The 17,742-nt window shown below is 43.0% G+C and overlaps 1 protein-coding gene across 5 annotated transcripts in view; it reads left to right on the top strand.

Moving 5' to 3' along the window:
• VWA3A (von Willebrand factor A domain containing 3A) overlaps positions 1 to 17,598 on the top strand; it is a 142,158-nt gene extending 124,560 nt beyond the window's left edge. For 4 of the 5 annotated variants that reach the window (XM_033914789.1, XM_033914788.1, XM_033914790.1 and 1 more), the window contains 4 exons: positions 4,004 to 4,130; positions 6,565 to 6,662; positions 15,089 to 15,159; positions 16,753 to 17,598. In XM_033914789.1, the coding sequence (XP_033770680.1) occupies positions 4,004 to 4,130; positions 6,565 to 6,662; positions 15,089 to 15,159; positions 16,753 to 16,793 (337 nt within the window). In that variant the 3' untranslated portion in view covers positions 16,794 to 17,598. Of the gene's footprint in view, positions 1 to 4,003; positions 4,131 to 6,564; positions 6,663 to 15,088; positions 15,160 to 16,752 lie in introns of those variants that run through there. The other variant, XR_004536495.1, reaches the window with a different exon arrangement.
• The last annotated feature ends 144 nt before the right edge of the window (positions 17,599 to 17,742 follow it).

Here is a 17,742-nt window from a genome sequence, read left to right as displayed (position 1 = left end):
ACTGAGGATTAGGAGCCAAAGATAGGAGTCAAACCTGGATCTTCCACACCGTAGTGTACATCTGAGACAAATTTACATCCTTCTTGTTCATACAATCAGCCTTTACAAATTCATCCGATAAATTTCTTCCTCTGTAAGCAAACAGTTCATTTTGTGTCCTCAGATAGGCAGAGTAGGGTTTTAGGTTAAGCTTTTGGATATGGGCAATGTAAGTTGAAAGATCTTACAAAAAGACCCTTTTTATACTTAGTTGTTCTGCACACTGTCCTCCTGTGTACAGTCTGTAGCACTCCACTGAAATGGTAGTTGGGGATATACGCTCATCATGGATTCTAGATTCCTATTAATTTAGACCTAATAGTTGCACATGTGTTCAGAGTAAGGAGATATTCATCCAGACCATTTATCATCACAGCTGAGGCCAATGTATGTTTTGGTTTTGGTTTTTAAAGTATTTCATCACATAGTAAAAACTTGTTTAGGTATATTAAAAGCAAGAAGCCAATAAAAGAATCAGTTGGACTGCTAGATGACCAAAGGGTAAAAGGGGCACTCGGGGAAGTCAAGGCCATAGCAGAGAAATTAAATGAATTCTTTGCTTCGGTTTTCACCGAGGAAGACTTAGGGGAGAAACCAGTGCCAGAAATGGTATTCAGTGCTGATGAGTCAGAGAAACTGATAGGGGAGAGTGTGACGCAGTGATTAAAGCTACAGCCTCAGCACCCTGGGGTTGTGGGTTCAAACCCACGCTGCTCCTTGTGACCCTGGGCAAGTCACTTAATCCCCCCATTGCCCCAGGTACAGTAGATAGATTGTGAGCCCACCGGGACAGACAGGGAAAAATGCTTGAGTACCTGAATAAACCCATGTAAACCGTTCTGCGCTCTCCTGGGAGAACGGTATAGAAAATTGAATGAATGAATGAATAAATAAACCTGAAAGATGTAATGGGGCAGTATGTCAAATTGAAGTGTAGCAAATCACCTGGACCGGATGGTATACTTCCCAAATTATTGATAGAATTGAAAAATGAACTTGTAGAGTTATTGTTAGTGATTTGTAATTTATCTTTAAAATCCAGTATGGTACTAGAAATTTGGAGAGTGGCCAATGTAGTGCTAGTTTTTAAAATGGGTTCCAAAGGTAATCTGAGAATTTATGGACGTCGGTATTGGGCAAAATGGCAAAGACTATTATAAAGAACAAAATTACAGAGCATGGATTAATGAGACAAAGCCAACATGGATTTAGTCAAGTAAATTCTTACCTCATCAATCTGCCATGTTTCTTTGAAGGAGTGAAGAAACATGTGGATAAAGGTGAGCTGGTCAATATTGTGTATCTGAATTTTCAAAAGACATTTGATAAAGTACCTCATGAAAGACACCTGAGGAAATTAGAAAGTCATGGGATAGGAGATAGTATTCTATTGTAGATTAAAAACTGGTTAAAGGATAGAAAACAGAGAGTTAGATTAACTGGTCAGGATTCACAGTGGAGAAGAATGGATAGTGAGGTTCCCCAGGGATCTGCGCTGAGACCGCTGATTTTTAACATATTTATAAATATATTTTACGTCAAGGTATGTATTGGGTCCTCCCGGATCTCATTGAGTATACTCCTGATTGGTTATATTTGGAATGGCGACTCATGTTTCCTTTATATCTTTCTCATGTGCTCAGTATCAAGATGCCCAGATTGTACAAAGAAAATAGAATTCTAATGGATACTTGGAAAACATTACGGTTTGTCAGTAATTTAACAGCAATTACTATTAATAATTCAACGAATCAATCCATATGGCTAAACTCCAAGATTCAAATTGGCGGTTTTAAGATCGTCTGGAAACATTGGATAATTGCAGGTATCAGAACTTTAAATGATGTAATTACTAATGGTAAGCTGCTGGATTTTACACAATTGCAACATAAATTTGGGCTTCACAAATCGCAATTTTTTCGTTGGTTGCAATTGAAGCAGGCCATTCAGGCAGGGTTCCCTGAATGGAAAAATTTGAATAATCAACCTAGCATAGAATTTTTATGTTTTCAGGCGGACTTTCTGGGACATCAGGCCGCACACTGGTATAAAACTATTAGTGAATTGGTTAAAAAAAAGCCTAAAAATACTCTTAGGGATATTTGGAGCATTGAGATTAAGCATGATATTTCAGCATCTCAATGGCCACAAATTTGGTCTTGGAGAATGAGATGTACAATGTCAGCGTCTATGAAACAAACTTGGTTTTTTTTGTTACATAGAGCTTTTTGGACCCCAGTTAGATTGCAAAAGTTAAATAGTTCTTTGTCTAATAGATGCTGGCATTGTAATCTGGATATAGGGACTTTAGATCATCTTTTGTTCTATTGTCCCCATATCTTAGCCTTTTGGAACTCAATCTGGGATCAAGTAAATTGTTTATTGGAAAATCACGTAGCATTAACTTATGATACTGTACTTTTTGGTATGTCTATGAGAAAAAAGAGTCAGATATCAATGTGTAATAACAAACTTTTATTGATTTTGACCGGAGTAGCCATTCAACATATTACTAATAACTGGAAAGACCATAGTAGGCTCAATTTTAAATTTTGGTGGAATTCAGTTTGCCACATATACAGAATGGAAAGATCAATAGCGGTGCAAAATGGAAATTATAAAAACTTCATTAAAATTTGGGAACCATTAACGTCCTTTTGTCATGATTGATGCCATTTTCCTAATATTTCTACATTTAATATGTAAGATAAGGGTGGGGTGGGGGGAGGGTTTCTATTACATGTAAAATAAAAATTACTAAAAGGATTTCAGGATGGGAGAGGGAGGGTTATATTTACAGCTATAAGTTATAATGATAAGATGTACAAGTGGTTAAATCTATGTTATTGTGTTGCAATTTTTGTACACTTGATGAAAGTTTTAAAATGAATAAAGAATTATAAAAAAAAAAAAAAAACATATTTATAAATGATCTAGAGATGGAAATAACTATCAAGGTCATTAAATTTGTTTATAATTTAAAGTTGTTAAATCACAAGAAGATTGTGCAAATTGCAAGAGGACCTTATGAGACTGGGAGACTGGGTATCAAAATGGCAGATGACGCTTAATATGAGCAAATGCGAAGTGATGCATCTAGGAAAAAGGAACCCTATCTATACTTACATCATCAAAGGTTCCACATTAGCAGTCGCCGCCCAGGAAAAGGATCTGGTTTCGTTGATAAGTTAAAACCCTCTGCTCAATGTGTTGCGATGTCTAAGGAAGCAAATAGAATGTTAACGTATTATTAGAAAAGGAATGGAAAATAAGAATGTTATAACACCTTTGTATCATTCCATGGTGTAACCACACCTCGATCACTGTGTGTAATCTAGTCAAAAAAAGATATAGCGGAATTAGAAAAGGTACAGAGAAGAGGATGGGACAACCCATATGAGGAAAGGCTAAATCAACCAGAGATCTTCAGCTTGGAGAACAGATGGCTCAGGGGAGATATGATAAAATACTGAGTGGAGTGAAGCAGATAGACATGAATTGCTTGTTTACTCTTTCCCAAAAAATATTAGGACTAGGGGGCATGCAATTAAGTTACTAAGTAGTAAAGTTAAAACAAACTGAAGAAAGTATTTCTTCGCTCAGCATGTAATTAAACTCTGGAATTTGTTGCCATAGAATGCAGTGAAAGCAGTTAGCTTAGCAGGGTTTAAAAAAAGATTTGACTAATTTCCTAAAAGTAAAGTCCATAAGCCATTATTAAAATGGACTTGAGAAAATCCACTGCTTATTTCTAGGATAAGCAGCATATAATCTGTTTTACTGTTTTGGGATCTTATCAGGTATTTGTGACCTGGATTGACCACTGTCGGAAACAAGATACCGGGCTTGATGAACCTTCGGTCTGTCCCAATATAGCAACTCTTATGTTTGTAGACAAATTGCATATAATGCCTCTCTCTCCCTTTTCCTGTACTTCACTGGTTTATTTTTCCTTAAATCATAGAACAGCTAATGAATTTCTGAAGAAGCTAGCATGGCAGACAGGAGGACGCTACCATCGTTGTCATGGAGATGTGGATGGACTATTTGTGGCACACAGGATGTTGAACGAGGGATTTGATGATGAAGATGTATGGTTTTTATTCAGATCCTACATGCACGCTTTAAACTAATCTTTCCTTCTTACAAGCTTCTCTTTCTTTTTATTTTTTTTTGGAACATGGATTTTCTCTCTTACATATAGAAGGACTTGAGTGAAGTAATTATTAAAGGGTTGAAGGAGGGAACCTACTCACTCACTCTGATCCCTAATTGAGCACATGAAAACACAACTCTGTATATAGTATATATTGTTTATTGGATATTTAAGATTGGTCACAGAGATCTTTTGTTTTTATTTTTCATGGACATAAGGGAAGAGCGTGGTGCAGTGGTTAAAGCTACAGCCTTGGCACCCTGAGGTCGCGGGCTCAAACCCACACTGCTCCCTGTGACCCTGGGCAAGTCACTTAATTCCCCCCCCCCCAGTGCCCCATGTAAACCATTCTGAGCTCCCATGAGAGAATGGTATAGAAAGTTAAATAAATATAGGAGACGACTCCTATAAGGAGCTGCCTAACTTTAACCCTGTAAATGCCAGTGTTCTAGTCATTTGTGTAGGTATGTGAACATTGAGTAAATAATAATCCAACTATGCTCTTCTGTAAGTACACACATGTCTTTGATAGTACATACTTTGCAGATGGACGTTCACATGTCCTGGCTTTTATTCACAAAGGGTTCATAGACAACAACGCGGAAGACAAAGGCGCGCGCCGACAACTGAGCGCAAGACGGAGGCGCACGCCGAAGAAAATTACTGTTTTTAGGGGCTCCGACGGGGGGTTTTGTTGGGGAGCACCCCCAGTTTACTTAATACAAATCGCGCCGGCGTTGTGGGGGGTTTGGGGAGTTGTAACCCCCCACATTTTACTGTAAACTTAACTTTTTCCCTAAAAACAGGGAAAAAGTGAAGTTTTCAGTAAAATTTGGGGGGTTACAAACCCCCCTAACACCCCCACAACGCGGCGCGATCTGTATTAAGTAAAAGTTAAAAGCGTAGAGTGGGTTGTAAGTATTTTAAATAAATATAATTTATAGAATACTACCCCCTCCCCCATTTTACTAAACCACAATAGTGGTTTTTAGCGCAGGGAGCCACACTGAATGCTTCGCTTTGCTCCCGATGCTTATAGAGTTCCTATGATCGTCGGGAGCAGTGCACAGCATTCAGCGTGGCTCCCTGTGCTAAAAACCGCTATCGTGATTTAGTAAAAAGGGGGAGTATATGTTATGCTTGTGTCTCCTGAATCTAGGCCAAACATTTACATTAGCTCTATGACTGATGTAAGATCTCGCATCTGAACTTACAAACATATATACCCAGTTACACCAGTATTCCTTTATAGGACAGAATCCAAATAGGTGCTACTTTACAGAATTGTCCTCAAAGTGTGTTTTTTTAAATTTATGTGCTAATTTAAATGATGTATAGTGGCGTAGCAAGGATAGGAGGATGTGTGCACACTTTCCCCTCCCCCCATACTTCTCTAACTCTTCGCCGTCACGAGCAGCATCTCCAACTTGCTGCCTACACTGGCCTCAGATCTCCTCTGAGGTCACTTCCTGGTCCTGTGTCTTGGAAGTGACTTCAGAGGGGGAGCTGAAGCCGTCAGGAGCAGCGAGTGGAAGATGCTGCTTGTGCCAGTGAAGAGTTAGAGGTACAGGGAGGAGGCGAGGTGCCAGCGCCCCCACCAAGACAGGACCTGGGGCATCTGCCCCCTTTACTATGCTATGGGATAGCAGTGACCCATCAAAAATGCGCTGTACATTGGCGCGCTGACATTTGTGCACAGGACTAATGCTGGGTTCAGGCCTTTAGGTTTGTGCTCTGAAGGGGGGGGGGGAAACCCCCACTACACTTATAATTCCTGGCCCTCGGTTGGGGGGGGAACCCCCCACTACACTGAAAATTCCTGTTCTCCTTTCTTCAGGAGTTTTCAGGGAGTTCCCCCCCCAAATCACCCCCCCCCCCACGGGAGCATCAGGACTTCTAAGTGTACTGAGGGGTTCCCCCCCAACACCCCCTCTCAGAGCGCAAACCTGAAGGCCTGAAACTGGCAGAAGCGGCAGCGCACATTAGTCCTGCATGCAAATGTCGCCACAGGTTTGTCGGTGCACTTTAGTTATGGTACCCGGGATAACACAGCGTGTTTTGCGATTTAATATGGGCAATGATGTCTATAAATTATTTTTTTTTAAATTCTTTATTCATTTTTAATCATTCAACAAGTGTACAATAAAAAGTGATACATAGGTTCAACAACAACACTTGATAAATCCATCAAGATAATAACAATTGTATATATATATAAACCCCTCCCCCACCCTCTCTTTCAATACTCTTTATCTTAATTCATTTAACCTTTTTCCTTATTACTTTTAAGCTTTTTCTTCAATTATCTCTCTGGATGCTGATGCCTATAAATTAAATGTTAAGAAATGTTTCTCGTGGTTTTTTTTTAGGATCCAGTTCTTCCATTATTTGAAGGGGATGACCTAATGAAACTCACTAAAGAAATAACAAAAGCCAGATGCTTCTTAACACAAGCCAGATCCTTTCAGTGGGTACCTTTCTGCCATTTTTGTTCATTAATCTTATCTAACCATTTTTATTTTTATGTGGTCACATTTTATTTTTATGTGGTCACATTAAGCAGTCAGTCATGATTTTCAAATTGTCTAGGCACATTATTTTAGTACTGATATACTAAACAGCCATTCAGCATATCACAAGTAATTGGAAAAATTACAATACACTTCCCCCTCCCCATTCGCGGTTTCTGCACTCGCACATAATCGCGATTTTTTTCTGGGGAGGGGGAAAATTTTTAAAAACATATTTTTTATCTCCCTGCCGCCTTCCCGGCCTTACCTGGTGGTCTAGCGGGCTTTCGGGGCAGGAGTGATCTTCCATGAGGAAATGGCTGTAGGGAGTTCCCGTCATAGTCTCGAGAAACTACGGGAACTCACAGCAGCCATTTCCTCATGGCGATCTGCACGGGACAGGAGCATAGGGAGATCGCTCCTGCCCCGAAAGCCCTCTAGACCACCAGGTAAGGCCGGGAAGGCGGCAGGGAGGTTGGGGTGGGTCAGAGCCGGATAATCGCAATTTTTCGCCATTTGCAGTCTGGCTCTGCCCGTATCCCCCGCGAATAACGAGGGAGAAGTGTAGACTCAATTACAATTTCTGGTGGAACTCATTTTGTCACATATATAAAATGGAAAGAGCAATAGCTATACAACAAGGAAACTATAAGAAATTTAATAAAATTTGGGAGCCATTAACTTCTTATTATAATGAGTAAACACCATTTTCTATTGTAATATATACCGTCTAATGATTGGGGGGAGGGGAAGGTATATTTTATATTTTTCTTATTGGGGAAATAATAGAGGAATGATGGGAGGGGAGGGTGGTAATTTTATGTGTTGTAAGATAAATCAGAAAGATTGTCAAGTGATGTGTTTAATTGTATTGTTTTATTGTTTGTGCACTTGATGTAAGATTGAAAACGAATAAAGAATTATAAAAAAAAAAAAAATAAGTTTAGGTGTTAGGGTAGTTATGTTGTTGTGTTTTGTTTTGGGTTTTTCCCCAAAAAATTTTTGCACATTAAAATATTTAAATATTTCAGTGCTTTTACACTAAAGACTGATGAAGCCACTTATGAGCAAAACTATGCAGAAAGCTTGACACTTTAAAATAAACTTTTGTGTTAAATGTTACATTTTGTGAAACAGATTCATGAAAAAAGCTTCACAAACATGTTTTTTTCCTCTCGGACCCTGGAGCTGGCCCTTTTGTGTGTCAGTGGCACCTCTAACAGGTCTTATCCATGGCCCAACCAGGGATTTGGGGGAAGGACACAGCTCTCCACCCTGCTCTAGTGAGAAATGTATTAAATCTCGTGCTCTACTGCCAAGACATGCACTAGAGAATGACATGGGGAAAAACTGTGTCCCGGTCCCCACCCCATCCCCGCAAGCTCTGCCCCATCCCCACGAGCTCAGTCTTCATCCTCACTCCTTCCCTACGAGCTCAGTTCCTGTCCCCGCCCCACCCCCGCAAATCATCTGATCCCATCCGCACAAGCCTCAAATAGTTTTAAACTGAACTTATTTCATTAAAGTATAAAAAGAAACAATATTCTGTACAACTGTCATTTTATAAATCACAAAGGAGGTCACCTGACGCTATGAGCGAGTGAGGACGTGTTCCTGCTCGGCTCCAAGACCCCGTCTCTACCCTCGAGTTCGCCGCCGACATTCGGACCGCACACGGACACACGCGGCTTAGTAACAGGCGCCGGAGTGCATGGAACGTTATCTAACACGTTCCCAAGAAGCGGCGCGCATGAAACCGGCGCGTAAAGACAAGGAACGTGCAAGCCCTGGGGCGGGCAAGATGGCGGCCGCACCCGGAACGGCGGTTTCCGAATTTTCGGCAGGAGCACTGCAGGAATTAAAGGCAGCGGTGGCACAAGTCCTGGCCCCCCAAATGGAAGCGCTGACAACGCAAATGACCCGACTAGAACAACTAATGTCTGACACGACGGCCAGAACGTCGGAATTGGAGCATCGAGTCTCAGCAGCAGAAGACACCCTAAACTCGCATGAAATGGATCTCTCGGCCCTGCAAGAAACGGTTCACCTACAAGCAGCAAAAATAGATGATTTGGAGAACCGTTCACGCAGAGGGAATCTGCGTTTTATGGGTGTCCCTGAAACAATACCGGATCACCAACTAACTGCTGAACTGGAGGGCTGGCTGGAGCTGGAATTTCCAGACACTGAATCCCTGGGCCCACTATGCCTAGAACGGGCACACCGCCTTGGCCCACGGCAGACCAAGGACTCGAGGCCTCGGGTGGTGATCGCAAAAATCCTCAACTATCGACACAAATTGGAAATTCTGCGACAGTACCGAGCTAAGCGTGACACTGTGAAGTTTAGAGGTGCGGCAATCCGAATAAGCCAGGATTACTCTGCAGCTCTCACTGAACGCAGGAAAGCCTTCTACCCACTGTGTTCAAAGCTGGAAGAAAACAAGTATCGTTTCCAGTTCATCTACCCAGCGGTCCTAAAGATACATCATGAAGGCTCATGGCACGTGTTCACCGAGGCTGTGGCAGTCGCTGACTATATAAACAAGGCCATTGATCCAACATCCGGGCCGACATAAGCGCAGACGGAGAGGCGGTGAGATCCACACTGGAAGACAGAACCTACTATCGTAAAGTTGACTGTTACTGAAATGTTATAAGCCTGAAATGATGGGGGCACTGTTGAATTATTGTTTACAGGGGTGGGGGTGGGGTCTTGTGAGGCGCCATTCTCGGACCTACCACATATTCCTTCGGGGATATGGTTCTTGGGATTTCTGGGGGTAAGGGGGGGGAGGGCGTTGGTGTGTGGGGAACAGCCTACTGCTTGGTTATTAGGGATGTTACTTATCCATATTTGCCTGATTATTAGTTACTGCGGGGACATATTGGCTCACCCGGGTGAGGCTGGGCACCTGGGTGTTGATCACTTGCGGCTAAATGGTTCAAGCTGTTGGTGTTTCGACCCTGGGTGACCACTCTCTCCGCATCCTATCTTGGAATGTGTCGGGGATCACATCGCCAATTAAACGTACGAAGCTCTTGAGACAAATAAAACACCATAGGGCTGACTTAGCGTGCCTCCAGGAGACTAAATTGACCCGGGATGAACACTGTAAACTACAAAGAGGATGGGTGGGATCAGTATACTCAGCCTCCTCATCTGGGAAAAGAGCCGGGGTATGTCTGCTCATACGCAAGGGACTGCACTGCTCAGTGACGCCACTTGCGGAAGATCTTGAGGGCAGATATTTACTCTTAAAGATATCCATGCAAGGCACAGATTTCAGGCTGCTGATTGTATATGGGCCGAACACATACTCACAAGTATTTTTTGATAAATTGGTATCCCTGGGCTTACAAGACACTACCCTGCCGCTGATAATAGCTGGAGACCTTAATCAAGTGCTAGACACTTCCTTAGATCGTTCCGGTCCCCAAACGTTGACGGTGCCAAACTTAAACAAAGGTATCCCCTTTCTCTGTCAATCATTGGGTTTGGTGGATCCATGGAGACTACTACACCCAACAGAGCGAGATTACACACACCAATCTCGGGCACATGGATCGTTCTCACGTATAGACTACATGCTGGTTCCGGAATCCTGGTTTGGTCGAGTCACAGAATCTATTATAGGCCCTATGGAGGTATCGGATCATTGTCCTGTTTGGGTAGACCTGGCTTGGGGACGGCCTCCTCAGGGAACCTGTCGGTGGAGATTTCCATCCTATCTACATGAGGACCCGGACTTTGGGGCCTATCTCAGAACACGTTGGGAGGATTTCTTAATAAATAACGCGCAACATCGAACAGAACCGGGTCTTTTCTGGGAAACTGCGAAATCTGTTCTCAGGGGGGAAATCATTGCCTACGTTGTGGCAAGGAATAAACGAATAGCGGCTAGTATTATCAGCTTGGAAAGAAAATGCACAACATTGAAGGCGAACTTTATAAGTACACCAACCACTGCTTTGAGGGAAGAGCTTCAGGTAGCGCAAGTAGCTCTTAATACATTAATACACGACCGCACCAAACGCTCTATAATTTACCGTAAATACAAATATCATAGGTTCGGGAACAAACCAGGTCGGATGCTAGCATCAATAACCAAGAACTGGCAAGACTCCAGATATATTTCAAAAATCAAACATGGTCCCACCACCTACCACACTACACCAAAAGACATTGCGGACGCATTTTATCAGCACTTCTCGACGTTTTACGCGAATCCCAAACCATACTCAGGCCCTGATGTCCTTGATTATCTAACTGACGCTGGCTTGCCTACTTTCACTGAGCACCAGCGGGAAATTCTGAACAGACCTCTGCAAGGTCAAGAAATACAAAAAGCCATTAAGACCTTGCGTTCCTGCACTGCCCCGGGCCCTGATGGGTTTTCGGCAGAATTTTATAAGATGATGTCACCGCAGCTCTGTGAGTCACTGATGTCATATTATAAGGAAGTAACAGAAACCGGAGTTTTTCCGGCCTACGCTAATTTAGCTACTATTACACTGATTCCTAAACCGAACAAACCTAGGGAGGAGGTTGAATCCTATAGGCCTATATCCCTACTAAACGTGGACATAAAAATCCTATCCCGTTTGTTGGCAAACCGTCTGACTCCGCTTTTATCACACATCATATCTTCAGCACAGGTGGGCTTTGTTCAGGGGCGCCACTCTGTCCTCAACGTGAGACGCACTCTTTTGGCTATGGCTAGGGCGCAAGAATCGCACGTTGGGGGCATTTTGGTGAGCCTGGATGCGGCCAAGGCTTTCGACCAGGTCCTGTGGCCTTACTTGTTCTCGGTTCTTGAATATGTAGGTATAGGCGGGCATTTTCTAGCCGCACTACGAGCATTATACACGTACCCCACAGCATCCATATTGGTAAACGGAATTCATACACCATCCTTCGGGGTAGGCCGGGGGACACGCCAGGGTTGCCCATTGTCACCATTACTATTCATACTATACCTGGAACCCCTCCTCAGAACAATACAAAAAGATGATGTTTTAGTAGGATTAATGGAGGGAACATCCCAATTACGGGTATTAGCATTTGCCGACGATATTTTGTTGACCCTGGCTTGCCCCCAGCAATCCTTGACTAGAGCCCTCGAGCTGTTGGATGAGTTCCATTTATTCTCTGGCCTCATACTAAATAAACAAAAATCCCTAGTCATGCCTTTGCAGGATGATGTCCGAACTTCCTGGCAGGGGCCCTTTCAATTGGAATGGGCCACGAAATCTTTACGTTATTTGGGGATTTGGATCCCACAAGATCTAACTCAATTATACAAGCTCAATGTTCTCCCCCGACTCCATCTGACGGGACAGAAACTCCGAGCCTGGCGCTCTTACCCGCTATCTTTATTAGGGCGCATAGCCCTGTACAATATGATGATTATCCCCCAATGGCTGTATTTATTACAGACCTTACCCTTGATGTTACAATACCGTCATCTTAGAGTTCTCCACCAGTCGTTAAATGGGTATTTGTGGGGTGGCAGACGTTCGCGTATACCCTTCCGAACACTATTTCTACCAGTATCACAGGGAGGCTTAGGACTCTTACATTTAGGCAGAATGAACATGGCATGTCAGCTTCGACATATTAATGATTGGCTCTGTGGGACCTCCCATTTTTCGGAGGCCGTGGCCGAGTGCCTGGCATTTACCCCCTACCATTGCAGCTACATGCTACATGCTTCCACATTGCCTCCGCGCACACAACACTATGGGGATATTTTACTGGGCCCGTTGAGGAAAACCTGGAAGAAACTGTGCAAACAACTACACATCAGCCCAGAAGTGACACCTTATTTACCAATACATGGTAACGTTGACTATGCTCCTGGAATAGGTCTTAAGGCTCCTACTAGGTGGGCTCGAGGGGGAGTGTTTTATTTGTCTCAAATTTTAAATGCGGATGGGACCCTCTATTCATTTCAGAAACTATTAGATACTAAAGTCCTTACTGCTAGTGACTGGCTGTGTTATGGGCAATTGTCTCACTATGTAAATTCCTTACCTAGACAGGCTTTGTTGGATATAGTTCAAGACACGTTATCTGAGGCCCTCTGTTTAACAGCTCATGACCCCACCCCACTTAGTGCTTACCATCGCTATTTGCAGGGGCTGGCAGGAGACCTGGACTATAGAGCTTTGGCAGAATCCTGGTCTTTGGACCTGCAAACCACAATTACAGAGTCCATGATAAAGAGGGGTTTTACACTGAGATCACGTATCCTGGTAGCAGCAGTAGAGAGGGAACGTTATTATAAATTCTTGGTTCGTGCATATATGGCACCCATAAGAGCGCATCAAGCCCACATCAGTACTTCAGCAAGGTGCCCCAGATGTGCAGCTGCCAGAGCAACTCTTGGACACATGTTTCAGTTATGCCCCGGTATTCAAGCCTACTGGCGGCGGATAGGACGTACAATACAGTCTCTATGGAATTGCTCCTGGACACGGACGTCGACTTTTCTCTTTACATTAAAATTTTCCTTGGACCCGGTTACACCTGGGGTGAATGCATTTGTACAACGAGCTATCCTGGTGGGCATAAAGACTATTTTACAATGCTGGTTGTCCCCGCACACGCCTTCTGTATCACAATGGCGGACTCAGATGATTTATTGGGCTGGTTATGAAAGACAAGATATCCTTGACATACACTCTAAGAGAGGGGTCCAGTATCTCAAATGCTGGAGACCCTTTTGTTTAACTCTGTCTCCCGCAGCGAAAGCTCGATTATTGGAGTGAATTTATACAGGCAAGTTAACAGTGGCTGTTCCCTGGGGGGGGGGGGGGGGGAATGGGAGGGGGGATTATTATCAAGGTTTTGCACTTTGTTATGATTTGTATTTCATGTTTGTTGTTTATTGAAAATAATAAAACAAATTTAAACATAAATCACAAATAATACAGAGCAGGGATCAACAAAACCCCTGTTTCTCTTCTGCTCCCCCTTCACAAATATTCCCTCCACTATCGAGAAAACTGAAGTCAAATTACTACAGAATGCTACATAGAAAAATCAAGCTAACAGAATACTTCAGTCACACATGACAGGAATAGTGTTAGGAGAGTGCTACTAGGGCAACTGCCCCCTGGTCAGAGAGCTCTAAGCTAGCTGGAAGCTAAAGAAGCACAGCATGGGCTTTGTGGTCCCTAGTTATATCGAACATCTGCTCTAGCAGGATACATATTTCAAATCTGATAGATTCTAATCACAAAATATAAAATAATTCTTTTTCTACCTTTTTGTTGTCTGGTCATTTTATTCTTCACAGAACATTGGTCTCGGGCTCTGGTTTCTGTTTCCATCTTAACTCATTTGCCAAGGTCTCCTGACCATTTGACATGTCTTCTTTCTCCATGCTCACCATTCATCTTCCATCTCTGTGTATGTTTTTCCCCATGTTCAGCAAGCAACTCCTGTCTCTGTCTCCTATACTTCCTTTTCTAGTATTTCCCCTGTGCCCATTTCCGTGGCTTCATCATCTCACCATTCTATGATCCCCTCCTCTTATGTACAGTATCACTATCTTCTTATGCCCACCCCTGTCCAGCATCTTCCAAGTTTTTATTCTCTCCCATGTCTAGCCATCTTCTCTCTGTGTCCATATACCCTCCTATGTCTAGCATTACCCCTCTGTGTCCATATACCACCCCCATGCAGATGCAGTAGTCCCTGTTCCTATGCTCCTGTCCATGCCCACCATCTTCCCTCTTTTTGTATATCTGCTTGTGTCCAGCTTCTCCCCTCTCTTACTCCCTTACATCAATGTGTCTCTCACTCTCTCTTTCCTCCCTCCCTCCCCTATATTTCACTCACTCTTCCTTCATCCCCCTTAGTTCAGCTTTTCTCTTTCCCTTTCCTTCTCTCTCTTCCTCCCTACAGGTCCTGCACCTCTCTCCCTTCCCTCTAGCCCCCTTCCCCTGGGTCCAACACCTCTATCCCCTCCCTTCAGCACTCAGTTGTGGGAGTCTGGGCACCAGTTCAATGAAAAAATCTTCTTGCTGCATCAATGACCCTTATTGGCACATATGTAACAGTGCCAAAAATTTTCTTCAGACACAGAGAAGACTTTCCATCTCTGTCCCTCAGTCAGCAATAGGAAACAAATCTACACAGCCTGGAATGCTGGGCAGAAAATAACGTGATTAATTCTAATATTTTCATCCAATTTAGTCAATAAAGTTTTCCTTAATAAATTATATTTCCCTTTACTGCTCTCTGGTTTGAGTTGATTTTATGATGATAAACGTTGTATTTATTTTTGGAAAATATTGAGATGGCACATGAGAAATAAGTTTCCTTCTCTCTAAAGGTAATGCGGTAGTTTTGTTTGTCACTTGACTTCAACTAGGTTGCTGTTCTTAGAAAAGCAAATTAAACAAGACTTAAAGGACTTTGTGCTTGAAGGAAGTGATCTCTCAGGTAAGCTGCTATATGAAGAATGTTTATTGATTTAAAATACCAAGGTCAGATTGTATTAATGGAAAGAGTAAGATCAAATGTGTAAAGTGTTCAGCATTGTTTGCCTACATAAAATCTTATTCCACCCAAATTAACTGTACAATATAGAGAATAACATTGTGTGAGTCATGTAGGTGGGGGAATGGACATTTAACTCTGCCTATTTACAATTGCACACAGGGCTGGATTAAAGGGTAGGCCCAGTAGGCACGTGCTTTGGGCCTGAGGAGGTCAGGGGGCCCAATGTGCTGTTCTAGGGGGCCCCTTCTCTTTTCCCCTCCTTCCTATTTCCAGCATCCTTCCCCTTTCCTTTCTCCCATGCCGGTTCTTCTTTGTTCCTCCCTCTCCCTCCCTTCCCACGGCCCATCTAATTTATTTTCCTAACCGCGGTAGCAGCACCGTCACCCACTTTCAGAGGCTGCCTCGTGTTTTCGGGCCTTCCCTGTGAGCATCCAGCCAATTATCGCAAAAGTATTGCACAAAGGTCACACGAAGGGGAGCTCAGACTTAGACTGAACAAAATCTTTTCCAGAGAAAGGAAAATGGTAAAACCAGAGGACATAATTTGAGGTTGAGGGGTGGTAGATTCAAAGGCAATGTTAGGAAATTCTACTTTACGGAGAGGGTAGTGGATGCCTGGAATGTGCTCCCGAGAGAGGTGGTGGAGAGTAAAACGGTGACTGAGTTCAAAGAAGCGTGGGATGAACACAGAAGATTTAGAATCAGAAAATAATATTAAAAATTGAACTAAGGTCAGTACTGGGCAGACTTGCACGGTCTGTGTGTCTGTGTATGGCCGTTTGGTGGGGGATGGGCTGGGGAGGGCTTCAGTGGCTGGGAGGGTGTAGATGGGCGGGAGTAGGTTTTAACAGAGATTTCGGCAGTTGGAACCCAAGCACAGTACCGGGTAGAGCTTTGGATTCTTGCCCAGAAATAGCTAAGAAAAAAAATTAAAAAATTTAAATTGAATCAGGTTGGATGGACCAATCGGGTCTTTATCTGCTGTCATCTACTATGTTACTCTGTGGATGGAGAAATCCTTAGTGTACCTGAATGTAACTCACCTTGAGCTACTTCTGTGATGGTATGAACTAAATCTAAATAAATGAATAAATGTATACCGCTACTTTACTGACTACATGATAATATTGTATCACTTGACAATTTTGATTAAAGAACTGATGAATATATGTATAATAGAAAATGACACTGGGACAAATTTGTCCCTATCCCCGCACGAACTCAATTTCTCCGTCCTGTCCCCATGAGTTTTGTCACTGTCCCTGTCCCTTCCCCATTCCTGTAAACTCTGCCTTAGCCTCACAAGCCTCAAACACTTATGATTTTCAAGTGTTTGAGGCTTGTGCAGATGAGGACAGAGCTTGCAGGGACGGGAAAAGAACTTGCTAGGACAGGATGAGAAAGAGTTCCCGCAGGGACGGGGAAAAATTTGTCCCCATGTCTTTTTCTAATGTATAACTAAAGTTGTCTTGGTTTTATATAGTAGTAACAGCATATCTTTCATACTTTTTATTCTAATGTTTGGTTTAACAGGACAGGCAAATAAGATTACTGCGGAGAATGTTCCAAGCTGAGAATCTCTGAAAGAAAACAGTCAAAAGATGTACTTTCATCAGATCAATTCATGGCCACGCCAAGAAAAAGCATTTGCTCTGAAGCTGAAGCTGATATTGTCTTATATGATATATTTGTAGACTTCTGTTTTTAGTTCTGGCACTTTCTGTGAACAGAGGCACCAGAGAGAAGGCAAAAGAAAAAAATGTGACTGTGATGACTTATGAATTCCTCTTTTAGTCAAGTTCCTCTAGTACTGGAAAGTATTCTAGGGATTTGGGGCCCAACAGGTTTCTGACAGCTTTTTTGGTCTTCTGTCTCAGTCAAAATTGGTTCTGTTGTGCTGTGGCCTCATGAACCTTTATTCATAACTACTTAGAAATGTTTCCCATTGTTATCCTCGGCCAGGGACCATGTCCTCAAGGCTCCATCTGGAACCCTGAAGCATCAGGCTTTAAGTCTGACTACTGATCAGTGCTTGGATTTTCCTCTACCCTCAGGAGCAGCAGCATCCCATAGCTTTTGATCCCCCTGGGAGTGGATGACCTGGCTTAGGAATCAAACCCAGATTCTCTGGATGGCATTGGTATTTTGAGTAGATCTTGCTTTGTCAAAGTGATGTAAATTCCCGACTTCATCAGTCTTCAGGATGCTGCAGACATCACTGCTAATATATCTCTGCGCTAAAGGAATCTATTTGTAAAATTAAATGAACATTAAAAAAAGCTAATACAGTACCGTATTTTCACGCATATAACACGCGCGTTATACACGATTTTACAAACCGTGTATAACCATGCGCGTTATACGCGTGAGCGCGTTGTACACATTTTTTTTAACATAGTTCTCCCCCCCCCTGACGTCAGATTCACCCCGCAGGACCGCTCGCACCCCCACCCCGAAGGACCGCTCGCACCCGCACCCCCACAGCCTCCCCACCCCCCTCCATCATGGAGAAGCTACCTACTG

Source organism: Geotrypetes seraphini, chromosome 11, assembly GCF_902459505.1.
Source record: "Geotrypetes seraphini chromosome 11, aGeoSer1.1, whole genome shotgun sequence".
In the NCBI taxonomy this organism is placed as follows: domain Eukaryota; kingdom Metazoa; phylum Chordata; class Amphibia; order Gymnophiona; family Dermophiidae; genus Geotrypetes; species Geotrypetes seraphini.
The sequence above is the reverse complement of the archived record's forward strand: the minus strand, read 5'-3'. Positions and strand labels throughout refer to the sequence as shown.